The sequence below is a fragment of the Narcine bancroftii genome, chromosome 4, assembly GCF_036971445.1.
Source record: "Narcine bancroftii isolate sNarBan1 chromosome 4, sNarBan1.hap1, whole genome shotgun sequence".
Lineage (NCBI taxonomy): Eukaryota > Metazoa > Chordata > Chondrichthyes > Torpediniformes > Narcinidae > Narcine > Narcine bancroftii.
The window spans coordinates 272846659-272871787 of record NC_091472.1 but is presented as its reverse complement, the minus strand read 5'-3'; the positions used below and the strand labels follow the sequence as shown (position 1 = coordinate 272871787).

The window sequence follows — 25129 nt, the reverse complement described above, 5'->3', positions numbered from 1 at the left end:
GCTCAATTTTCAAAGTATAAAAAAGTCCCTACCTGTTGAACTGAAAAGAAATAAATCAAATATACAATGCCCAAATTCCTGAGATGAGGTCTGTCATTCTATAAGAGCACCACAAGAAAAAAAACTGTCCTCAAAACCATAACCGCAGTATTTCACTTGAATTTTTTTTCACATTGTACCCAAAATACACATTGCATAGGGGATGACATCGAGGTCAAATTGTATTGATGTCAAATTAAAATTCAAGGATTGGCAAAGTAGACTTTGAAAACTGTTCAATCTTTAAAATAAATGCCAAAAATACGGTTGCTTTGGGCACGAGTGATGGTAAGTAAGCGCATGGTCCAGTGATAATAGGTTTTCCCCCCTCCCACACATTGCTATTAGTCAACTCACATTGAAAAGTTGAATACCAGTAATTGATAATGCAAACTAAATCTGCTAAAACAATTGTTCTGAATCAAGCACACTTTAAATATTAATTATAGATGCCTCCCCAAAATTACAGGAAGTGGGGGAAGGGTAGAAATTAAGCATGAATGATGATTACTGTATGTGAATTTGGGGGAAAGTTTGGTAGACATGATGTCTCAATTCTTTGAAATACTTTCAAAGTCCACTTACAAGCAACATTTGGACATTGCCTTAACTGGGAAATTTACATGGATTCTGATTACTTCAAAAGTTAAGTACCATACGATCTTACCTACTTGCTCTTTTGAAGTTTTCCATCAGTTTACCAAAGTGCAGTAAGTAGGTAGGGGGTATTAAGATTGCAAAATCATATGCAGTAAAATGGCTCCAAGGTGCACTAGTTTAGAAACACATGACAAAACTGGTAAGAAGGCTAATAGCTGCAAATTAAACTCTTTTTCAAGAATTAGGAAGGACATATTTTACTCAAGCAGAATAAATTAAACTTTATTTATTGTTTCACTTGTTTAACTTGATAACAAATCCGCATTATACATAGTAACATGAGACCAAACTCCATCCTATGTATTGAACACATTATTGTCTCAATATTTCTGGCTTTTTGACCCATTGAGTACACCTTGACCATCAATCAACCATTTTACAGTGATCTGATGTTGATCCTGTCACATTTGTGGCCCGAAATGTGAAGTTAATAAAACATTAAACACAAGTTTATCAGGTAAACTTCTTAGTGTCTTTTTATTCTCCGATTTCCTTTGTTCTCCTGCTTGTGTTCTTATCTCTCCCTCATACCACGTGACTTCTGGTACTTCTCATACATATTCATTATCATGACATCCCTCCTTTAATCAGAAATAAACTTTACCTTCATTTACCAATATCCCTCGGAAACATACAAACATCATAACTAATGGTAATACTATAACTCAACTACATAAAATTACTTCCTACAGCACTCATACATGCACTTTATGATATAAGATTAAAATACTGTCCCAAAGTTCTTATTAAAACTATGGCACAAAGTCTTCGTATCGTTTGGGCACTTTCCGGTTTCGTTTCGGCCTGCCTGCAATATTGTCGTCGCTTCTCGGTTGTCCACTCTCAGCGTCGGAAATACTGCTCGCCACGGCTTCGAGTGTTTCTGGTGCTCTAGTCACTTCATCAGGAGTGCTGGTAACTGCCTCTGGAACATGATCAGGTCTCTCAGTTTCAGCATCTCGTATTGGCCTTTCAACCTCTTCACTCGATGTATCTCTGGACTGGTACCTTTTTACACCTGAGACATTTCTCTTATACAGGACTCCAGTCAGAGACTTGACTGTCACCATACTGCCACTTCTGGATACGACAGTATAGGGTTGATGGTAATAAGGTGTGTCTAGCTTACCACCAGTTTCATGCCTCACTAGAACATTATCTCCTGGCATGATGTCTGAGTACTTGGCTCCACGTTTCGAATCTGTGTACAGCTTTGCTGCACCTTTCTTTTCAGCATCGTGGTCCCTCATCTCCTGGTCGTCTCGGATTTCCTTTATTTCTGGCATTTTGGTGCGGATTTTTCTCCCAAAAAATGCTTCTGCAGGACTTTTTCCAGTGGTTGCATGAGTCGTTGCTCGATAGACAGCCACATAAGATAGCAATGCTTCTTGCCAATTTTGTCCTTCTGCGTGTGCAATCCTCAATCGTTTTTCAATGGACTGATTTTGTCTCTCTACTTCTCTGTTGGCTTGCAGCCATTTCGGAGTTACTTTATGATGGTGGATACCTGTGGTCCTCATGTATTCTGCAAATGTCTCTGAAATGAATTGTGGACCATTGTCAGAGTATAATGTAACAGGTAATCCATATCTTGCAAACATCTCTGCTAACGCTTATATTGTTTTTTTTCAGTGGTTGTGGACTTCAACACCACGTACTCATAGTATCTGCTGTAGTAATCTATCACTACCATAATTGATTCACCCGTCGGTAAAGGTCCAAGAAAATCAACAGCTACGTCGATCCATGGTCCTGTTGGGAGTTGCATACTCCGGATCGGTTCTGGCGGATTACTCCTACTTGTGATTTGACATCCGTGACAAGTTTTAACAAATTTCTCTGCGTCTTTATCACAACTTGGCCACCATACCTTGGTCCTGAGGTTCTGCTTGGTACCAACAATACCTAGGTGTCCTTCATGCGCTAAGGATACGATCTTCGGTCTCAATCTTTGCGGAATCACCAATCTGCAACCTCTTAATACACACTGTCCGATGCAACAAAGTTCGCTCTAATGGGAATGTAAGCCTTGTGAGTACACTTGTCCCATTGTCCACTCTGTATGCATTCTCTTACTTCCATGAGTTCTGGATCATGTTCGGATTCTCTCTCGACCTCCTTCGTAGTCACAGCTTTCGGTGTCGACTGAATAGCTACGAAGCGTACAAAGCTCTCTGTTTCAGTTCCCAATTCTGACTTGGATTGTGGACCTCCATCCTTCACCAATCTGGACTGCGGATCTGCAATGTTTGCTTTCCCTGCAATGTGGATTACTTTATATTTGTAGGGTTGTATTCTGAGTACCCATCTCTCTATTCTGGCACATGGTTTGGATCTAGGTGCATAGATCACCTCTAATGGCTTATGATCTGTGATGAGTTCAAATTCAATGCCGTATAAATATGCATGGAACCTCTCACAGGCCCATACAAGTCCGAGTGCTTCTTTCTCTGTCTGAGAGTATCTTCTTTCCACATCTGATAACGATCTGCTGGCATAGGCAATGATTCTTGGTCCTCCATCATGCATCTGGACCAACATGGCTCCTAAACCAACCGGCTGGCATCCGCTATAACTTTGGTTGATGCCGCCGGATCATAATATCCAAGAGTTTTTGCATCTGTCAGGCTTTGCTTCAGCGCTGTGAATGCTTTCTTCTGCTCAGATCCAAAATGAAATGGTACTCCTTTCCTGGTTAGTTTCCTTAGTGGTTCTGCCACTGTAGCGAAATTAGGAATGAACTTTGCACAAAAATTGACCAATCCTAGGAAACTCCTCACCTCTGTTGCGTTCTGAGGTGCACGTCCATCTGCAATAGCTTTCACCTTGGCCTCTGCAGGGTTTAGTCCTTTCCGTGTAAGTCTGTGTCCCATGAAGTCCATTTCTGACACACCGAACTGGCACTTGTTTCCCTTCACGGTAAGGCCTGCCTCCTGTAGTCTAGATAGTACACGCCTCAACCGTTTGTCATGCTCTTCCTTCATTGGTGCATGGACTATGATGTCATCAGAAATGTTGGCAACTCCAGGAATGCCTTGAATCACTCGATGGATTTCATACTGGTAGATCTCCGAAGCTGCATTAATTCCAAATGTTAGTCTCTTGTAACGATACAATCCACAGTGAGTCACAAATGTAGTTACATCTCGGGAACCTGGATCCAGCTCTAATTGATGATAGCCCCATTTCAGATCAATTTTTGAGAATACCTTGCTGGTAGTTAGTTCTTGAAGTATTTCCTCCACTGTTGGTATAGGGTGTCGTTCTCTAATTATAGCTTCATTGGCCATTCTCATGTCAACACATAGTCTTATGTCACCCTTTGGTTTGGGCACAATCACTACTGGGCTGACACATTGTGTCGAATGTTCCACCGGTTCAATAATGTCTTGTTCCATCAATTCTTTAATTTTGGCTTCGACTTTCCCACGAAGTCTAAACGGAGTTCGGCGCATTGGTTGTGCCTTGGGTTTGACCGTTTCATCTACCGCTAGCTTCAATTGTCGACCTTTCAGCTTTCCTACTCCATGGAAGACTGCGGGGAATTCTTGCTTCATATCCTCGTATGACTGAATTGAATTGACACAAGCTCCAATATGAAGTATTGCCAGGTCTTGCGCTGTGCTTCTACTCAGCAATGGTTCTCCCCTCTCTTCTATGACCATAAACTCTGCTTCGGTGTACTTATCTCCAGCTTCAACAGTTGCAGTAAAACATCCAATGGTCTGCAATGGCTTGGTTGCTGTGTATGGATATAGTTTCTTGGAACACTTCTTTGAGGTACAGATGATCTTTTTCCTTTTCAACTTCTCCCATAAATGTTGATCAATCACATTACTGTCACTGCCTGAGTCTACAATGACCTGCACTGTCACTCCACCAATGATCACTGGGACCTTCTCATGACGTACTTCATTCAACGTAAATTGGTAACAACTCTGTTCCTCCTGGGTATCATCATCGTCACCGTCTATCTGGCGAATGGTATCTTTCTTTCCAGGATACTTTCCTTTCCCCCAGGCTTTGCCTTTGGAAGTTGTACTCTTCCTCTTCTGGTCTGCATTGGACTTGCTTTTGCACTTCTTTGCAAAGTGGTCCTTACCTCCACACTTTCTGCAAACTTTGCCTTTGGCCGGGCAATATGGGTCTTTTCCAAAGTGACCTCGGTTTCCACATCGATAACACTCCACGTCCTGTGTCAACGTATATCTTGGCTGATTATGGCGATGTGAGAGCCTCTTAATTTGCTGGCTTGAGTTGTCTTTCAGGGTCATGGTATGAAATTGCCCTTCAACAGCCTCTAATGCAGCAGCAATGGTTAAAGCATCGGTGAGTTCCAACTCACTCCCTCTTTCCAGTAGACGTCTTCTGAGTTTATCTGATCTGCAGTGCTGTACGACTTGATCCAATAATTGGTTGTCCAAATCAGCTGGCACGTAATTGCATCCAACAGCTAGCTGGCATAGTCTCGTCACGTACTGAGCAATTGTCTGGCCATCTTCTTGTCTCGTTCTCCGAAACAAATGGCGTTGAAATGTAGCATTCGGTGTCACTACATAGTGTGCATTTAATGCATCTACCGCTTTCTAGTACTCATCCTTCCTTCCAGTATTCAAAAGTGTCTTAAATGTTTCCCGAACTGAGGGTCCTGCGGTGAAAAGAAGTAACGCCCTTCTCTGCGCTTTTTGTTCAACTGTACCGGTATTTAGAAATAGGCCACGACTGTCGGCGTAGGATTCAAATTCTTCCAGCCATGCCTTCCACTTCACACTTACAGTGCTTGCATCACCAGTCGGGTCAAAATGAGCAATTCCACTATGTGTTAGAAAGTCACAGTTTGCACCAGCCATGAGGAAATATTCCAGCCCCAAAAGTACTGAGTCACAGAGAAATTTCTTATCACCTTGAAGTTGTCTGTAAACCTCTGTAATCTTGTTTAGTCTTTAATTTTCTTCAAGCTTCTTTCATCCTCGTCGCCAATGTCACATTTGTGGCCCGAAATGTGAAGTTAATAAAACATTAAACACAAATTTATCAGGTAAACTTCTTAGTGTCTTTTTATTCTCCGGTTTCCTTTGTTCTCCTGCTTGTGTTCTTATCTCTCCCTCATACCAAGTGACTTCCGGTACATCTCATACATATTCATTATCATGACAGATCCCACCTTTATTCTTCATATATTCTCTTCAACTCAGCCAAGGTTCTACCACTAATAGGCACATTTCAGGCAATTTACAGCAGCCAATTAACCTGCAAAGTACTTGATCAGCTGCAGCAACAAAGAATTTTAGTGCTCATGTACATTGTACAATGTATATGACAATAAACATCATTTATTGTTTGTGGGATGTAACTATATGCAAATTAATTGTCATTTTTACCTACTATATAGTGTCTCTTAGGACTTGGGCACTGATTGTTAATTTGGAGAGCCCAAGGCACCACAAATCCATCTACAGAGATGAGAAGGAGGTGGAGAGAGTCAGAATCTTCAAGTTCCTAGGAGTCCATATTTCAGAAGACTGCTCTTGGAGCCAACACTATGAGGTCACCATGAAGAAGACACATAAATGCTCAACAGGTGTGCACCGCTTAACGTCCAATCAGGGAACATGTGTGGTCCACTAGGGTTATATTGAAGTTCAGTCAGAAATCCCGATTGGAGAACACAAGAATGGGATGTAGTGGACATAACCAGAACTGAAAAAGAGGCAATGGAAAAGGAAACTGCAGAAGGAGAAGAACAGGTGCAGAAGAGATTCATTGTTAAGGGTTTAGCCAAATTATTTACAGACCTTAACAGGTTGCTGAAGAGTGCTGAACTTTTTCACTGATAGAGAGGAACATTCATGAAGTGTTTGCTGCATATAAAGAAATTTATGAAGAAAAGGAAAGCAAACTAGGCAAACAACACTAGGCATATTCCTGAAGAAGCCAACACCTTCCCAAGAAGAGCCTCAGCCAGGTCCTTCAGGCATTACAGAGTGGGGTTATGTTTAGAGTTAAGTAAGATTTTGTATTAATTAATAGTTATCAGTAAAAATTATTTGAAGATATCATTGTCCATGCGTAAATATGCTTTGTGTGTGTGTGTGTGTGTGTGTGTGTGTGTGTGTGTGTGTGTGTGTGTGTGTGTGTGTGTGTAATACCAAAATCATTACAGCTTAGCCACAATACTGGAAATTCACAGTTCAGTCTTAGAAATCCTTTGTTAAAACTCAGGCTTTTAAATGGATGTTCAGAAGTAATTATGAAGGAGGTGAGAGACTGAGTGATCAGACTTCCAAAAACAATCAATAGAGGTTATTCAACTCTAAACTCTTCTGGTAAAACATTATGAGGAAGTTGAGAACAATGATGTGGATGATTGTGAACCCCTTTGTTAAATTGTATGTGGTATTGGTTAATAAACATTTAAAAAGTGAAAAAAATTAAACATCTTATCATAAATTCTGTATCCCATATTGTTTTACTAAGTATATACAGTAAGTTTCCCTATATCCCAAGTTCTGAAAATATCCAAAAACCAATCTTTTTTTATAACGCCAACGTGACTTCACAAGTTGGAAAAAAAACTGACTTGCTCATGTACTGCATGAAGATTACTTGGTTAACACTGCAGAAAAAGCGCCTATAGACAACACTGTGAAAATGTGTGATGGAGTTATTGAAAGACTACCAACTGAAAAACCTCACAAAGATAAGCGTATACAGAGCCGTTGTCATACCCACACTCCTGTTCGGCTCCGAATCATGGGTCCTCTACCGGCACCACCTACAGCTCCTAGAACGCTTCCACCAGCGTTGTCTCCGCTCCATCCTCAACATCCATTGGAGCGCTTTCATCCCTAACGTCGAAGTACTCGAGATGGCAGAGGTCGACAGCATCGAGTCCACGCTGCTGAAGATCCAGCTGCGCTGGATGGGTCACGTCTCCAGAATGGAGGACCATCGCCTTCCCAAGATCGTGTTATATGGCGAGCTCTCCACTGGCCACCGTGACAGAGGTGCACCAAAGAAAAGGTACAAGGACTGCCTAAAGAAATCTCTTGGTGCCTGCCACATTGACCACCGCCAGTGGGCTGATAACGCCTCAAACCGTGCATCTTGGCGCCTCACAGTTTGGCGGGCAGCAACCTCCTTTGAAGAAGACCGCAGAGCCCATCTCACTGACAAAAGGCAAAGGAGGAAAAACCCAACACCCAACCCCAACCAACCAATTTTCCCCTGCAACCGCTGCAACCGTGTCTGCCTGTCCCGCATCGGACTTGTCAGCCACAAACGAGCCTGCAGCTGACGTGGACTTTTTACCCCCTCCATAAATCTTCGTCCGCGAAGCCAAGCCAAAGAAAAAGAAGACAGCAGTGTGCATTCGTAGCAGATCTAGAATCATGTTAGTTTATAAAATCAGAGACTTTTAAGACAAAAAACATTGTTAATAACACAGGTGGCACTGGAGGAAACAATTGAAAAAGCCATCTAGGAGAATTTCTAGTGTTTGGTGCTGCATTTATCCTATTTTGTAAGCAAAGATCAAGTTGTTTTTGGTACGTATTGAACATTATTTCATGCCGGAAAAGCTTGCCATTGGTTTTTTTTTAATTGTTTAACCGCTGATACAAGTATTCTGCTGATGTGACTGAGCTGCTTTAAGCCATTGTTCTGATTACCATAAAAACCCAATAACTGAAAAATGTCCAGTCCCAACCATTTCCGATACAGAGAAATGTACTGTAATATAGTGTTCACACAATGTCTACAACGCATAATGCACAGTTTCACACAACATATCGTGAACATTAAGCGGTGCACACCTGTACTTCCTCGGAGGAGATTTGGCAGATATGCTATTAAATTTCACAGATGTACTGTGGAAAGTATATTAGCTGGTTTCATCACAGATTAGTTTGGGAATTTGACTGCCTAGGAACAGAGAAGGTTGTAAACATAGTCAGCTCCATCACTGTCTCTGAACTCCTATTCATTGCAAACATCTATGTGAGGCACAGTCTCAAGAAGGTAGCCAACATCATAAAAGACTTACACCACCCTGGACATCTCTTCTCACTGCTACCTTTGGACAGAAGGTAAAGCCTGTAGACCAGCACCTCTTGGTTCAAAAATAGTTTTTTTTTTCCCTCCGCCTCAACAGCTATCCAACTCTTGAACTTCCTCTTAGTAGGTTGCTCCAACATCACAAAACAGCTGTTTCTATTTTGGATTGCAGTGAATATTTACATATATTTTATGTATTTATTATCCCTTGTAATTCAAATCAATTAGTTTACTATTATAGTCTTTCTTTATAAGCACAGGTAAACCCATTTTACCAATTTTATTTATATGAAGAAACTTGTCTTCACTTTTACAAAAGGATTTGAATGTGTTTTGAATGGGTTTTTGCTGTTATGAAAATAGCCTCCAATAGTAATGAATGGGTTTTATAGGAACGCTTTATTTACATAAAGCGGAGTATACCTGTATCAGTCTAGCTTCATGAAACGAGAATTTCAGTACATATGCATACTGTATCATGTGTATGTCAATAAGCTCCTGTTTCATTTTGGGGTTGGTGCAGGCTTCATAGTTTTCACAACATTCTGCAGGCTGCTGGTACCATTGGGTCCAAACTATAAACAAAGTGATGCTCTCAACTTAGAACAAAAGAACAATGCTTGTTTTATTAGAGGAAAACAGATGGTGAGATGAGTCATGTGATTGGGATACTTGTAGAAAGAGAACTTAGTATTGATTAGCCAGTCAACTGAAAAACACAGATGTGGAATGACTCATTGTGGAAATGGATATTTCTGCTAATTCTCCTTGTTAGGGGAGTTATTGAAAAGTAATGGTCATTTTGAATGACCCATATGAAAGCAGGCAAATTCCTGCATTGGATCATGACTATTATGATGGTCATTTCAACTGACCATGGTTTTGGAAGCATCATGGAAGTCACTTCATTTCCTTGATGTAAGGAAGAGGGTAGTTATGACAATCATTTGTATGAAAGAACATTTCTCTGGAAGCAACTTAATGAGGATTTGAGAGTTTTTGGAAGTCTGATCACTCAGTCTCTCATCTCCTTCATAATTACTTCTGAACATCCACTTAAAAGCCTGAGTTTTAACAAAGGATTTCTAAGACTGAACTGTGAATTTTGAGAATTGTGGCTAAGCTGTAAGGATTTTGGTGTTATACACACACACACACACACACACACACACACACACACACACACACACACACACACACACACACACACACACAAAGTATATTTACCCATGGACAATGATATCTTCAAAGAATTTTTACTGATAACTATTAATTAATACAAAATCTTACTTAACTCTAAACATAACCGCACTATGTACAAGTGGTGCATATTACAGTTCAGGCATAATTCTGAAGAGATAATTTTAAATTTCAGTCTTAGAAATCTTTTGCATTGAAACTCAGTCTTCAAACTGCTGTTCAAAAGTTCTCAAACTCACTAATTCTTATAGATTTGCTTTCAGATAAATATTTCTTCATACAAATTACTTTCTTTTTCTAATTCTCCTCTCTTGCATGTAGGTTGCAGAACTTTTATTTTACACACAAGTTCACAACCCCAGGCAAGGGTTACATGAAGTGACCATTTAAAAAAGGATATGATAGAACTGCCCTCTTTTGACTAAGAGAAGTGAAGTGACTTGTGACTTTCTCTTCAAAACCACTGACTCTGTGTACTTCCGATGACAAGTAGAATACAACACAACAGTAACTCTCTCACTGAAGGCTACTGCATTTCTGACTTCAGATGAAAATGGTGCAATATTAAAGATGCCTTCCTGCCATTGTAATCACATGAAATGATGCTTAATGTTCTGTTTAAAGTTTCATTTTCTCCACACCACTTCAAAAGTATACGTCATGGCAGATGTTTCTGTACTCTCTACACTGGTCATTGAAGCAAAAGTTTGCTTGTTTGAACAGATGCCTCTCTCAGCAAGCACCATTGTCTTTAGTTTTGATGGAGAATCACTTCTGACTTTTATTGTCATTTATACAGCTTCAATGAATAATGAATTAGCAGACACTTTGTCTCTCAAAATTGTTTGTGTGTATAAATGTCTTTCCCTGTCCACCCACGGTATTTTTAAAGAAATATATAATGTTAATCTAAAGATTAATAATAGCACAACCCCATCACACTAAATTGCTGTGAACTTTCTCACAGCAAGTGAATAATTATGGGACCATGAACGTATATGTGGTTGGATGTTGCCCAAAATGATGTTAAGCATTGCATGCTGGTGATCACTGCTTTGAAGTGGGCTGCAACATTTTTTTTAGCCTGTAATAGATTGCCAAACCTCCAGGATTAATCTAAAGTCTCTCAAATTCACAAATTATTTCCTTTATATTTTATCCAATTTAGAAAAAAAAACAAATCATCAGGCAATCTGAAGTATTATAACAGTTTTATTGCCTGCATTTCCTTAGAATAATTTCATGTTTTAGTTATGCAATCACTGAAGATGCGATTATCAAAAATGGAAGACAGACTGTTGGATCAAATTGACTAATTAGAGGCAGGAGGGTATCTCCAGGAATTTATACAAACAAATCACGCACACTTACAAAAAAGTGACCACTGTAAAAACAGAACAAGCACAAATCTTCCTTGGTTCGGCACACTGTATTAGGCTATCGCAAGCAGATACATTGAAACTTTGTTTTTGTAACAGATATAATCAAGTCATTCCCAAAGGGAAAACTAGCAGATGACACAGGCTGAAATCAATGTGCCTTCTAATCACTCCTTAAGGTAATTGACTAATCTTGCCTACCTAGAAAAGAAAATCCTGACTAAATAAATGATGTTATTGCGAATATAACATTTTAAGGAGTTTTTAATTTTAAGGAGTTGAATACAACTTCAGAAATACCTTTGACGATCGAGGAGTCACGTGATGGAGTAGTGGCCGGACGGTGAACTCCAGCCCTCTCCAGAAAAGTCGGGAAAAACAAGAGAAAATACAAAGGCACAGAAATACAAGTTAAAGAAAAGTGAGTATAAAGGTGGAAAGAAGATGGAGACAAAAGGAGAAAAATCAAAACCAACGGAAAGAAGAGAGGAAGAGAAGACAACGGAGGAAAAAGGTGAAGGCCTTACCTGTCCGAAGAGGCCCGCTGTGGAGAGAAGACCCCACTACCTCAGGTCGGTAGAAAAAGAACTACAACAATGGCTCACAGAGCCGAGTAAAAGTGCGCAACCGCGCATGAAAAAAAACACACCGACGGGAGGGGGGACCAGCTGGGGAGTCGATCTCCACAGCCGGCAACGACAGCTGCAGAACACCTGCAGCAAGAAGAGACCACAGAAGACAATGGAAACAAGAAAGAAGAGGAGGAAAGTGCAGCAAAGAAACAACAGATGGCCAACCTAGAGGAAGAAGAAGAGGAAGAATACAGTGAAATAGATAAAGGGAAAGGCAAGGTAAAGGATATACTTGCTCTTGTTAGAGGATACATGGAGTCATTTAAAGAATGGCAAACACAGGAATTCAATGATTTAAGAAGAAGAATAAACAACACAGAAAAGAAAATAAATAAAATGGATATGACCTTAACAGAAATGGGGAAAAAAATGGACAAGATGGAAGAGCGGGCAGTAGCAGCAGAAATGGAGGTAGAAGACTTAAAAAAGAAATTGGAGGAATCTAATAAAAAAACTAAAGAGACACAAGAATTACTAGCCCAAAAAATAGATATAATGGAAAATTATAACAGAAGAAATAACATAAAGATAGTGGGCCTTAAGGAAGATGAAGAAGGCAAGAATATGAGGGAGTTTATAAAAGAATGGATCCCTAAGGCCCTAGGATGTCCAGAACTACAGCAAGAAATGGAAATAGAAAGGGCACATAGAGCATTGGCCCCTAAACCACAACCACAACAAAAACCAAGATCTATTGTAGTAAAATTCCTAAGATATACTACAAGAGAAAAGGTACTGGAGAAGACAATGGAAAAAGTAAGAGAGGGCAACAAACCACTGGAGTATAAAGGGCAAAAAATCTTCATTTATCCAGATATAAGCTTTGAACTCCTAAAGAAGAGAAATACCTTTGACAAGCTGGTGCAATATAACAGCTCACCAGTATTGCATCATTTACTTAATATATGGAAGAAGATACACGTTGAAAGGAAAAAAAATAATTACCAAATACCAAAAATGCTATTGACGAAAAATCAACTAATCACTTTTATAGTAGATAACCTTTCCTTTAGAGAATGGAAGAGAAAAGGAATCAAAAGAATAGAAAATTGTTTTTTGGGAAATAATTCATTAACATTTGAACAGTTGAAGGACAAATTTGGAATATCACGGTACAATGCTTATTTAAAGGACAAATTGGGAAACAGATTGAGATTAGCAGAAGGAAGCAGCTTTGAATATGTGATTACAGACACAATGATAATTAAAAGATTTATAACAAATATGTACATTAAGCTCTTCTTTGGCTTGGCTTCGCGGACGAAGATTTATGGAGGGGGTAAAAAGTCCACGTCAGCTGCAGGCTCGTTTGTGGCTGACAAGTCCGATGCGGGACAGGCAGACACGATTGCAGCGGTTGCAAGGGAAAATTGGTTGGTTGGGGTTGGGTGTTGGGTTTTTCCTCCTTTGCCTTTTGTCAGTGAGGTTAGGGTTAGGGTTAGGGTTAGGGTTAGGGTTAGCTACAAGGCAAGGAAAATTATGAAATAAGGTATAAACCCAAACAAAAGTGAAAAAAGGACTTAAATATAAAGATAAAGAACGAAACAATGGGAAAAGTTATGTTCTGGAACTATGAAGAATACAATAAGCACAAGGTTACATGTGATGTAGTATAGTTGGTTACACAGGCTATATATCACTCCTCAAAAATTAAAAGAATAAGATCCAACAATATCGGATAGGCGTTTTCGCTGTAAAAAATGAAATGGAAACAACAATACATGCAATTTGGGCATGTACAAAAGTTAATACATTTTGGGTAGAACTAAATCAGATAATAAATAAAATCACAAAAAACAACATAGCAAAAAATCCAGAATTTTTTTCTTTTAGATAACATAAGTAAAGAATTAGGTCTCAAATTGGATAAAGCACAAAAAGGATTAATTATGATCGCCTTAGCAGTATCACAAAAATGTATAATATCAACTTGGAAAATGGAAGAGAGCCTGAGAATACAGCAATGGTACACGGAAATGAATAAGTGTATTCCATTGGAAAAAAAATACATATAATTTAAAAAACAAAGTTACATTGTTTGAACAAATTTGGGAACCATACATGAAACGTAACAGAAAGAGCCTGCCTCGGACCTCCACCTCCTAAAATGAGATGATAAAAACTATTAGATTTAATGTGTAAAAGTAGATTACACATCTTTCTTGTTTGTTTTTCCTTTGTGTGAAGATGTTGTTTTATGTTTTTATTGTATTTTGTATGTTTAATATTTATTGGTTTTGGAGGGGGGGGAAGGGGGAGAAAAGGGGGAAAATGTCACTGTGTATATATAATGAGAAATATCTGTACATATTTTGGTTGATATGGTTCATAGTGTGATAAATAAAAAATTACCAAAAAAAAGAAAGACCTTTGACATACTGTACATCCGTGCTGCTATTATGGCCTAGTTGAGTTCCGTTTCATTGCAAATGACAAGAATACAAAGTATTACCATCAACCCAACAATGCCTGATCAGCATACAGGAAGAGAGGTTCGAGAAAACGCAATTGATGTTGAAGTGAAAGACTGCTGCTGGAATGATTGGGTGGCATATTCTGAATCCAGTTATATCTCACAGATTTGTTGAGATTGATTTAAGATAAGCTTAACCTGCAGAAAGGAGGTCTTCCCCAGGAGTAATTCAGGCCAAAACAAGGTGCATGGAAGAATGGATCATACACAATTTTATACAAGGTATATCGGGAGCCCAACCTCCCAGAAATATAAACCACCATATTTCCAATGACTGACCAGTGACCCAGCATGCAGCAACATTATATAGCTTGAGCATGCAGTAATCCAATTTATTATCAGATCTATCTGTCTGCTGTAAGAGGTGCTTAAATAGTAAAAGACTGATGGACCAGAGATTTTTTTTTAAATTATCTAAGTATTTTTTTTAAATTAAATCTTTGAAAGACACAAATAACCAACACAATCAGCAAAGCAGTCTGAGCAGCAAGCAAAGCGACATAACTGAAACTTGGACTGGAGCTTTCCACTAGCACGTCTGGCTCTGTTATGCCAATAAAACAAATTTCTTAAAGAAACTATTCAGAAGAAATTTTAACAAGCGACAATGAAAAGAATACAACACCCATGGTACAAAGCAGACACACCACTTGGCCTCGATTCTTCACATACACATACCACTGCCCCCCATCGTGTATCCTCTATAAACATTTTAGACCACTACAGCATTACTTGATGCGAAGGGACAGAAGTGGGGGGGGGGGGGGGGGGAACAGCCCCCAATTATCAAATTTCTCCTAATGAGATTAAAATCTTGAGCACAGATCACTTCCTCATTCCTTTCCTATCATGGATTCCAATTCTCTCATAAATTACTTGCTTGCAGCAATACTTTGTGTTAAAGTATGCATGAAGGTGTCAACAGCTTATTCACCTGCACATGACAACAGAGCCAATCAAGTGATGTACAGTGTTAAAGCAAGCAGGTGCTATGGTCCAGTGCAATATACAATTGCTTTGGAGAAACTCAGCAGGTCATGCAGCATCCATAAGAAGTAAAGGGGAACCAACGATTCATCAGGAGACCCCAAACCGAAAATGTTGGTTCCCCTTTACTTCCTATGGATGCTGCATGACCTGCTGAGATTTCCCATTTCAGTGATGCACCTGCTTCTATCTTTTCACCCAGGATCATTAGTATTGCCCAAAGCAGTACTACTTTCTGTATCCCCAGAGAGGAAAGTGCTGCCTTCTACCTCAGCTCTAATGCTGACGTGGCAGATATCAATCACCTGAGCAATGATGAGACCAGAAATATCTTTGAAGGTAAATGTTATCTTCAAGTGTTTTCTGGTAATGTAACTGTGGATGTTGATCTTAAAAATACTATGACACAGAATAACCAGATGAAATATTTCCCTTGTTCATCAAGGAACTACTTCCTCAATATGTTAGCTACTTTGAAAAAGAGGCTTTGGGAGTTGTAAAGTCTCAATTGCTGCAAAGCTTCATCAAATCAAAACACTGATTGTATCACTTTGTTCTGAATAATAAAAAGCTTGCTTTTAAAAAAAAATCTCATCCAAGTTAGGTTGAGAAAATATCAAATGAGACAAGGCTGTTATTTGCTCAGAATGGAAATATCATCAACCAATGGCGCCCTTGCACTTTGTCACAGCAGGGATTCACAAAAGGAGCCAGATAGCTTTGGTGAATGGTAAAGAAATAAATTTAAGCAATTAAATTTCTGACATGTTAATTGGACAAAATTACTGTGAACAGAAAAAAACTTACTTGATACAAAGTATTGTTCAATGCTGTTCACATAGACTTGATCTGTTTGCTTTGTAACATCTGTAAAATTATTTCTTTTGCTTGATGTTTTCCATTTATTTTCAAACTGTTAATGCTGCTTGGCACAAAATTGCATTCACTAATCTCAATGAAACCCAGCACAATGTTAAGTTCACAAGACTCTCTGGACAAACTTAAACAAGAATAGGACTCAAACTTTGCTTTAAGAAGAATGGTAATTCTCAGAAGCTACATCTGGTTAACTTAAAGTTAAATTAGCTCCAGGTGGAGGTCAATAATGAACTACTGGAATAGGGCACAGCACATATTACAGCTCAAAAAACATATGCCACCACAAATAGAGATTTTTAAAAGATGTCATAATTAACATGGACAGCCAAAATTTGATGCCATTGTGCATCCATTTTAAAGTTTATGGGATTCAATTATTGTGATTTCAGTTTGCATTTGTGCAAACAGGGGTTCATATTGTAACAGAGTGCTCACAGGTAGTTGATGAGCGATTACATTCACAACAAAGCCAACCATTATAATGTGGTAATTTCAATTTGTAATTTTTTTGATCATTTGTAACAATGCTATTGATGTACATCAGAAGGAAACATTTCCTCCATATCTTTGTTTCTTTTATTCCACTGTGAAGTGTTTTCCACTTAAGCAGTATAGTCTGATTACATCATCACATGAAGGGAGAATGCTTCAGCCCGACAGCATATGGAGCCAAATTAACAACAAATGACTTGATCATTAACCCGGGGGTCTTCAAGAAACTTGTCATTTCAATTGCATATATTAATTCAGCTTTCCAACAAGGTCAGGCTCAATATCCCCACCGAGTCTGTTCCCATATGACATCATCAGCACTCCTTATATATCTGGTTTGTAATTTAGTGCCCAGAGTAAATAGCATAACAAGTGTTTAAAATTCAATTACAATGATACATGGGTATAAAAGACATTTACTTGATGATGTGTTGTTTTATGTCAAAAGCACAACAGAAATAACCAACTTCCTTTGTCCTTAGATAATTATATTTGAATATTAGAGGAAGTGTCAGGTTTGGGTATAAATTCTACAGCACAATATTAATGCTGAAGAATGGGTCAATAATGCATTGTAAAATGCATGGGGGTATTGTCTGACTCTTCTACATAATAGCCACATAAAAGCTAATTAGGGTTTTACAGCCCTCCTCTTTGCTCACATACCTGTAATTTTCACTGGGTGGTATGGCCTGCATGAAATACAGAGCAGCAGTACGAGATCTCCAATGCCATTTTTTAGCTGGTAAGGTAAAGACGGAACATCCCTCAATCTCCTCTTGAAGTAGGTCAAGCAGCTGTTTATGGGAACCCCCACAGAAGGCTTCAATGATCAGGACACTCATAGTGATACGAGTGAGCTCACATTATAAGTATCTATGAGTAAAATATAAAAAAAATTAAATTAGCTGTGATTGCAACTGATAGGGAAATGTTCATTTTATACAAGTTGGACAGCAATTGTTATTTCTCACTCAACTTATAAAACAAAGGCACATTTTGGAAAGCAAGTAAAAGCATGTCACATCACAAGATGAGCTTCAGAACGTTAATGCAATATATACCAGTTTTTCCCTAGTTTTTTTTTTAAGAGTGAAACACACTCCACAACATTCTGTAGGGACCACTCCCTCCATGACTCCCTCGTCTGTTCCTCCCTCCCCACCAATTTTCCCTTGAGACCCACCCGTGACCAAGGAGATGCTCCAATTTGCCTACAACTCCTCACTGACCATTATTCAGGGGTCCTAACAGTCCTTCCTAGTGAAGCAATACTGCATCTGGTGTGACAACTGTGCTCTCCTCTACATTGGAAAGGCTGGATGCAGATTGAGAGATCACATTGTTGAGCACTTCAGATCTGTCTGCTACCCCAGTGTGGATCTCCCAGTCGACACCCATTTCAATTCTCCATCACATTCCCTTGCTGACATGTCTGACTATGGTCTCATGCACTACCTGAGATCACTTGCAAATTGAAGGAACAACATCTCATCCTCCAACTTTTCTGACTTTCATTAAAATCCTCCCCTCTTCTTTCCCAACACCTCACCTTCTGACTGGGCACCATCCAACTGGATGGGATTACTAGTGACTTCTCTGACTTTCATTAAAACCCCAAACTCTTCTTTTACCATTGCCTTCCCCAAGATCTTTCTCTCCATTCTGTGTCCTTCTGCACAAACATGATAAATTCTTACCTCCTTCCTTATCATATCCAATTGACACCATTTGTTGGTCTGGAATTCTCCCCCCAGCCAGCAATGTCTGAATTCTAAGATTTCCTGCTTCTGATTTATTCTGTTTTTTTTTCATTGAAGAAAGGCTCAGGCCCAAAACATTAGTAATATAACTTTGTCTCCTATAGAAGCTGAAAAGACCAGAGTTTCTCCAGCATTTTAAATAAAAAATGTTGTATTAGAGTTCAATGAATATAGAACTCATGGACATCTCAAAAATTATATCCTTATCTACATTTCCCCCCCTCCCCTCCAGCCCCTCAACTGCACAATCAATTAAAAGCAGCAACTTTTTTTTATTTCAGTTCTGTATTTCTAACAATAACAGGTAGGGGAAGAATTACACCAATAAAGTTACTTGATGACCCCCTGTATTGTCCACTACTGATCTGAAGGGCTGTGCAGTTGTTTAAAATGTCTTCCAACCTATTTACTGCTATTAATCTCATATAAACCTAAAGTATGTGATGATGTGCATTGACAGTTACCATTTCAGAACAGGTGTTTGCTTAATAATTTTGTTGAAGTCCAAGTGAAAAAGAAATACAAAATTAAACAGGTGCCAACTTAAACAAGAGAACCCTTGGTCTGTGATGCAAAACAAAAGCTCATGAAAATATCATCATAATGGCATTTTTATTGAACAATATTAATTGCACACCCTTGCTGAATGTGTAGTCCCTTTCCCTTCGCCTCCCTCCCAGATTGGTGTGCACAGGCACTAATGAATGTGTGTGCACGAACACACACACAGACTTCTGAGTTAAATGTGCATTTACAAAGAGATTTAAAATATTATTGTGTTGTAAAAATGATTTATATCCTTACATAACACTGATATGGCATGGCCCATTACTTTAAATGCAATAGTTCCACAGAAAAGTGTTATTCGATTACAGTCCTGTCTTACCTCATAAAAAAACAGTAATTAACTTGCAGGTGTGTATGATGATAAGCGATGCACCCAAGGATTACTTTAGTCAGTGAATTCCTCTGATATAGTACTTAAATTAATCATGCTATATTATTAAAGCGATCATATTGTACCCTACAGTTATTGTATAAGGGATGAATTTCATAATTCAGGTAAAAGTTGTATAATTATAAATATCAGTCACCATCATTTTTATGGAATTTTTAAAAAGCATTTTGCTGCATGAAATTGTATTTTCGAAGAATCAACTACATGGCTGAGTTATATTAGTTAGAGCCCAAGTAGATTGTGTCCATTTTGAATATGGTCCATATAAAATTAGAAAAATGAAACATCCCTTTAATAATGATCATTTTTAAATTCATCATTGCTTCAAAATAATACCAATTCTAATCACAGATTTTAAAATGATTGATCTCTTCCCGCCAGTCAGTTTAAATATCCTTCAAGCTTTTTTTTTTGTTTTTGCTCCTTTAGTTGTCACTTGATCCTGTGCAAAAATATCCCTCAATGCCATCAGTTCAACTGGTGTTCTTTCTTTTTCAATATTTTTATTAATATTGAAATTTTGCATCCAAAAATACAGAGTACATACTTTTTACACATGTTAAAAGTAAAAAAAAACATTGCACTTAAATGATATCATTTCATCCAATGTACTCCACATTTTAAACAAATTATATTGCTCTTATTTTATTGTAAAAAAGGAAAACCTAAATCCACTACCAAGAAAGAAGTTTTTGGCCAGAATAAAAGGAAGACAGAATTCTTATCAGACTGATAAATTACCTCATTAGTCAACAGTTCTACCTTCATAACAAATCAAAGATTATAAAAGTAATTCACAAAGGATCCTCACAGTGTTTGAAAATTTGAATTTAAGTTGGTAATTGAGCATTTAATCTTCTCTAAATTTAAACATGACATGACGTCATGTAGCCATTGAGCATGATTAGGTGAGGTAACGTACCTCGATCTGAGCAACACTGCCCGCCTAGCCATAAGAGAAAAGCTAATACATGCAGATCAGATGCTGTCAAAGCTATGGCACTCTCTCCAACAATACCAAATAAAGCAGTTAAGGGATTAGGTTTAAAATTAGCTTTAAAAAGTGCAGAGAAAGTTTGAAATACTTCATTCTAGTATTTCTCAAGTCTCTGATTTGTCCAGATCATATGAATTAATGAAGCATCTCCATTGTTACATTTCCACAACGAGGAGATACATCTGCATAAAAACGAGATTGTTTGACTTTGGACATGTGAGCCCTAAGGACTACTTTAAATTGTAGGAGAGAGTGGGGTGTACATAACGAAGAGGTATTAACCAAGTTGAAAATTACATTCCAAGCTTCTTCAGAAATTAAAAGCTGAAGACCCATAAAAACTTATACAGAGAAAATTTTCTCACCTTAATCAAACACACGAAAGGGGTGCTATCAAATTGGATGCCCCTTTCTTTATCAGTGGTTGGTCAAATCAACTCTATTTAAATGGATATATTACCTAAATCTTTAAAACTTTTTCAGGCTTTGCCAGTTTTTATTCTTGTCTTTTTTTTAATTCCCTTGACTCAATATTATCTTATATATGGAAAAATAAACATCCTTACCTAAATAAAGTCCATTTACAAAAATGTAAAAAGAATGAAGGTTTATCCTTGCCAAACTTTAAGTTTTATTATTGGGCAGTCAATATACGAAATCTGGTTATAATATATTAACAGTGAAGATTGTCCAATATGGGTCACTTTGGAATCTTATTCTGTTATAAAATTTTCTCTCATTTCTCTTCTTGGATCCTCTCTTCCTAGATCTTAAAACAAATTACCTAATAATCTGGTGGTTAAACATACTTTGAGGATATAGAAACAATTTAGAAAATATTTTAGTTTAATGAGATATTCTCTTTCTAGCCATTTTTTTTCTAATTATTTCTTTAAATTTTCTAGGATTGATGCATCTTTTAAAGAATGGTATAGATTGGGCATTAAATGTTTAAAAGATTTATTTGTCAAGGGGTGTCTTGCATCCTTTGAACAACTTTCAGTTAATACGGTCTATCAAATTCTCATTTTCTCGTTATCCTCAGATTAAAGATCTTTTAAAATCTCAATTACATACATTTCCTAAGACGACTGACAAGAATTCGATTGATGTAATTTTTAATTTACAACCTTTCTATAATGGTTCAATATCTAACATTTATGATATATCATTGGCAATAACAGAGGCTCCCTCAAATAATATTTTTTTAAAAAGCCCAGGAACATGGGTTATTTTCAAAACATAAAATAACAACCTGAAAATTATTCGTGGCAAATAAAGTTAATGCATTCCCAGAATCCAACAGTTTTTATATGAGAACTAATTGCTCTGACAAAGAAACAGAGAAAGAGAATGCACATACATTTTGTCCTCATTATTTATACCAAGCATAGGAAAAAAAAATTATACTTCCCATCTTATTGTGACAACTTTTATTTTTGCTTGAGATCAATGTTGCACAAAGTCATAGTGATAGATGCTTTGGATAACTAGAAAAAGAATGTCTGGTGGCTAAATAGTAGCCAACCACCCACATACTTCATCTGGAAATCCTATAGTTACATAACTTTCCATCAGTGTCAGCAGGATGACCGGATGTTGTTTGAATATATGCACACATTACTATACTGTGCAAAGTCTGAGAAATTTGCTTTAAAGTTTGCTCTTATCATCCTATTTTAATAAAATACCCATCATGAGAAATCAATTACAATAGTTAAATCAAACCTTCATGTTGATGACATGGATTCATGTGATATTACCCTCTTCAAAACTGCTTGGTTCTGTCAGTGAAACAAGTCCACAATGAAGTATCATTATTGCCTCAGGCGAAAATATCTTAAAACCAAAGCACATGATTTTGCATACCTAAGGATTTACACAGGCAACGTAGGATGTATAGCCACTGAGAGATTCCTGTCCTTTGATCCTCAGGAAACCTCATTATGCTGTTTGTGACTGGTCCCCTATCACGGAAGTGATCAAATTAAAGTACTATTCAACTCAATTTATTAAGCAAATTGGAGTATTTACAGAAATTATCAAAGAGTTTTCATGTTCCCATGGCACAGTTCCTTTATTTTCTTCCATCATGCCATGTAAGGAAAATCTGATTATTAACTGATTTTAAAAAGAACTATTTATATTGTGCCTTTAACAGAGAAGAAAATATCCCCAAAAGCTTCAGATTGCCTCGTAGAGAAGTTAAAATTTGTCGATGACTCAAGAACTTGGGTAGGTCAGCAGGCACAAGTTTGAGTTGGAGAAAAATAATTATTTCACGGCTGGAGAAACTGAACAAGTCACAAAACACCCATAGGAAGTAAAAGGGAACAAATTATTTGGGCCTGAATTATTTATCAGGAACCTGAAAATTACTATAAATAGTCTAAATAAAAAGGTGGGAGACGGAGAGGAGGGAGCACAAGCTAACAGGCAAGAAGTATTAGGTACGATACAGGTACGAGAGAAAGAAGCTGAGAAATGATAGGGGAGAGGGCAGACAGCCAAGATGGGTAGCGCTCTAACAGAAGGAAGGGAAGAAGGTAGGGAGCTGGAGGAAAGGAGACAGAGGGATGGGAAAGAGAGAGATCAGTGGTGTGGCTGGAGGGGCTTAATAAAAATTAGAAAAGTCGGTATTAACGCCATCTAGTTGGAGAGAGTCAAGATGGAACACAGGTGTGGTTTCTCCACTTGGCTGAAGGCCTCATTTTGGCAGTACATTAGGCTATGGACAGTAAGTTAGTATGATAATGGTATGTAGAATTAAAATGGTTCTCCACTGGGATGTCCTTGCTGCCATAGCATATAAATCAAAGGTGCTTAACAAAACAATCTCTCATGGTGTGTCCAGCCTCCTTGATGAAGTGTTGCTTCACTTGGAAGGACTGTTTGGGGCCCTGTCTAGTGGGGAAAGAAGAGGAGTGAGCACAAGTCTAGCAATTGTTGGGAAGAGATGAGTGTATGAGAGAGTGGTCCCAAAAGAAAGCAGAAAGGGGAGGGGAAAGGTGTCATTAAAAGTGGGCAGGCAGGTGCAGCAAGCAGTAAAAAAGGCGAATGATATGTTGGCGTTCATATCAAGAGGATTTGAGTTCAGGAGCAGAGAGGTATTGATGCAGTTGTATAGGGCCTTGGTGAGACCTCACCTGGAGTATTGTGTTCAGTTTTGGTCTCCTTATCTGAGGAAGGACATCATTGCCATGGAGAGAGTGCAGAAAAGGTTTACCAGATTGATACCAGGAATGGAGGGACTTGCATAGGAAGAAAGGCTAGAACGACTGGCCTTGTACTCGCTGGAGTTTGGACGATTAAAAGGAGATTTAATAGAAACATTCAAAATTCTTAAGGGATTGGACAGGCTAGATGCAGGAAGATTGTTCCCAATGTTGAGCAAGTCTAGAACCAGGGGTCACAGTTTAAGGAAAAAGGGAAAGTCCTTTAGGACTGAGATGAGGAAGAATTTTTTCACTCAGAGGGTGGTGAATTTATGGAATTCTCTGCCACAGGAAGTAATTGAGGCCAGTTCCATAGCTATATTTAAGAGAGAGTTAGATTTAGTACTTGTGATTAGGGGGATCAGGGGATTTGGAGAGAGAGCTGGAACAGGGTACTGAGTGGATGATCAGCCATGATCAAAATGAATGGCAGTGTAGGGTTGAAGGGCCAAATGACCTACTCCTACACCTATTTTCTATGTTTCTATGTCTGGCAGTAAAATCCTGTTGTAGGTGGTGGAAATTGAATAATATGTTGGAGGTGGAGGCTGGTGGGGTGTAGGTCTGAACAAGGGGAACTCTGTCTTTGTTATGTTGCATTGGGGGCTGGGGGCAAGGAGAATGGGGCCAGGGCAGATTAGTTGGTGCGATACAATTTGTAACTTTAACCCACATTACTGTTTTTCATTCAACTTTCAGTCCACGTCAATAACTTCTTTTCCACTGCTACCCTTGTTACCATATTTGCCCATTCAAATTCCTTTGAACACATGACTTGGATTATTTGCCTGGAAATCGGATTTTAGATTTTTTTAGTGATCTACTATATAAGTGGTGAGCATATTTATCCCCATTCAAAAACAAAAGTTAAGTTCACCAAAATGTAGGGCTAAAACAGAAAAGAACCCAGACTGATCCTGACACAGCCTCAACTAATTTGCAAAGCTCTCAATAATTAAATATGGGTTCAGTCCACACTCCCCATGATAGGCAATGCAGCAAAACTTATCATAACAATATCGGAAAGATTAATAAGCCAATCAGTACCCAGAGAATTCAATAAGAGCATGGATGATTTTTAGCCCCAACAATGTATTGCCACACTACTCATCTCACATGTAGCAAAAAGTCTGCCAACTACTCTTGAATATATGCAATGACTCTACCGTTTATCTGCACCAGCCTCTGAATCAAAACTCTTGCTCACATTCATCTTAAGTGGGTGGCCCTTATTCTGAAACTATACCCATTTCTAAATGCAACCCATTTGGACAAACATTCATTCAATGTCCAGCTTGCTAATTCCCTTCAAATTATTTTAATGATGACTTCTTATTCAATGAAAGTGCAATGAGTGCAGGTACAAACTGATTAACCTCTCTTTGCACACACACCCAATC

General features: G+C 38.3%; 1 protein-coding gene and 1 long non-coding RNA gene across 14 annotated transcripts in view; one reads left to right on the top strand and one right to left on the bottom strand.

Annotated features, from left to right (window-relative positions):
- The window catches only part of gtdc1 (glycosyltransferase-like domain containing 1), a 406530-nt gene that overhangs the window by 280447 nt on the left and 100954 nt on the right, over nt 1-25129 (bottom strand). For all 13 annotated transcript variants that reach the window (XR_011356672.1, XM_069935027.1, XM_069935022.1 and 10 more), the window contains one exon: nt 17463-17672. Coding sequence is in view for 12 of the 13 variants with exons in the window: in XM_069935027.1 (XP_069791128.1) it covers nt 17463-17641 (179 nt within the window). In the remaining variant the exon portion in view is untranslated. The remainder of the gene's footprint in view (nt 1-17462; nt 17673-25129) is intronic.
- LOC138761975 (uncharacterized) overlaps nt 1-25129 on the top strand; it is a 46099-nt gene that overhangs the window by 19001 nt on the left and 1969 nt on the right. The window contains exon 4 of the long non-coding RNA XR_011356674.1: nt 22676-22749. This is a non-coding gene — a long non-coding RNA (uncharacterized lncRNA). The remainder of the gene's footprint in view (nt 1-22675; nt 22750-25129) is intronic.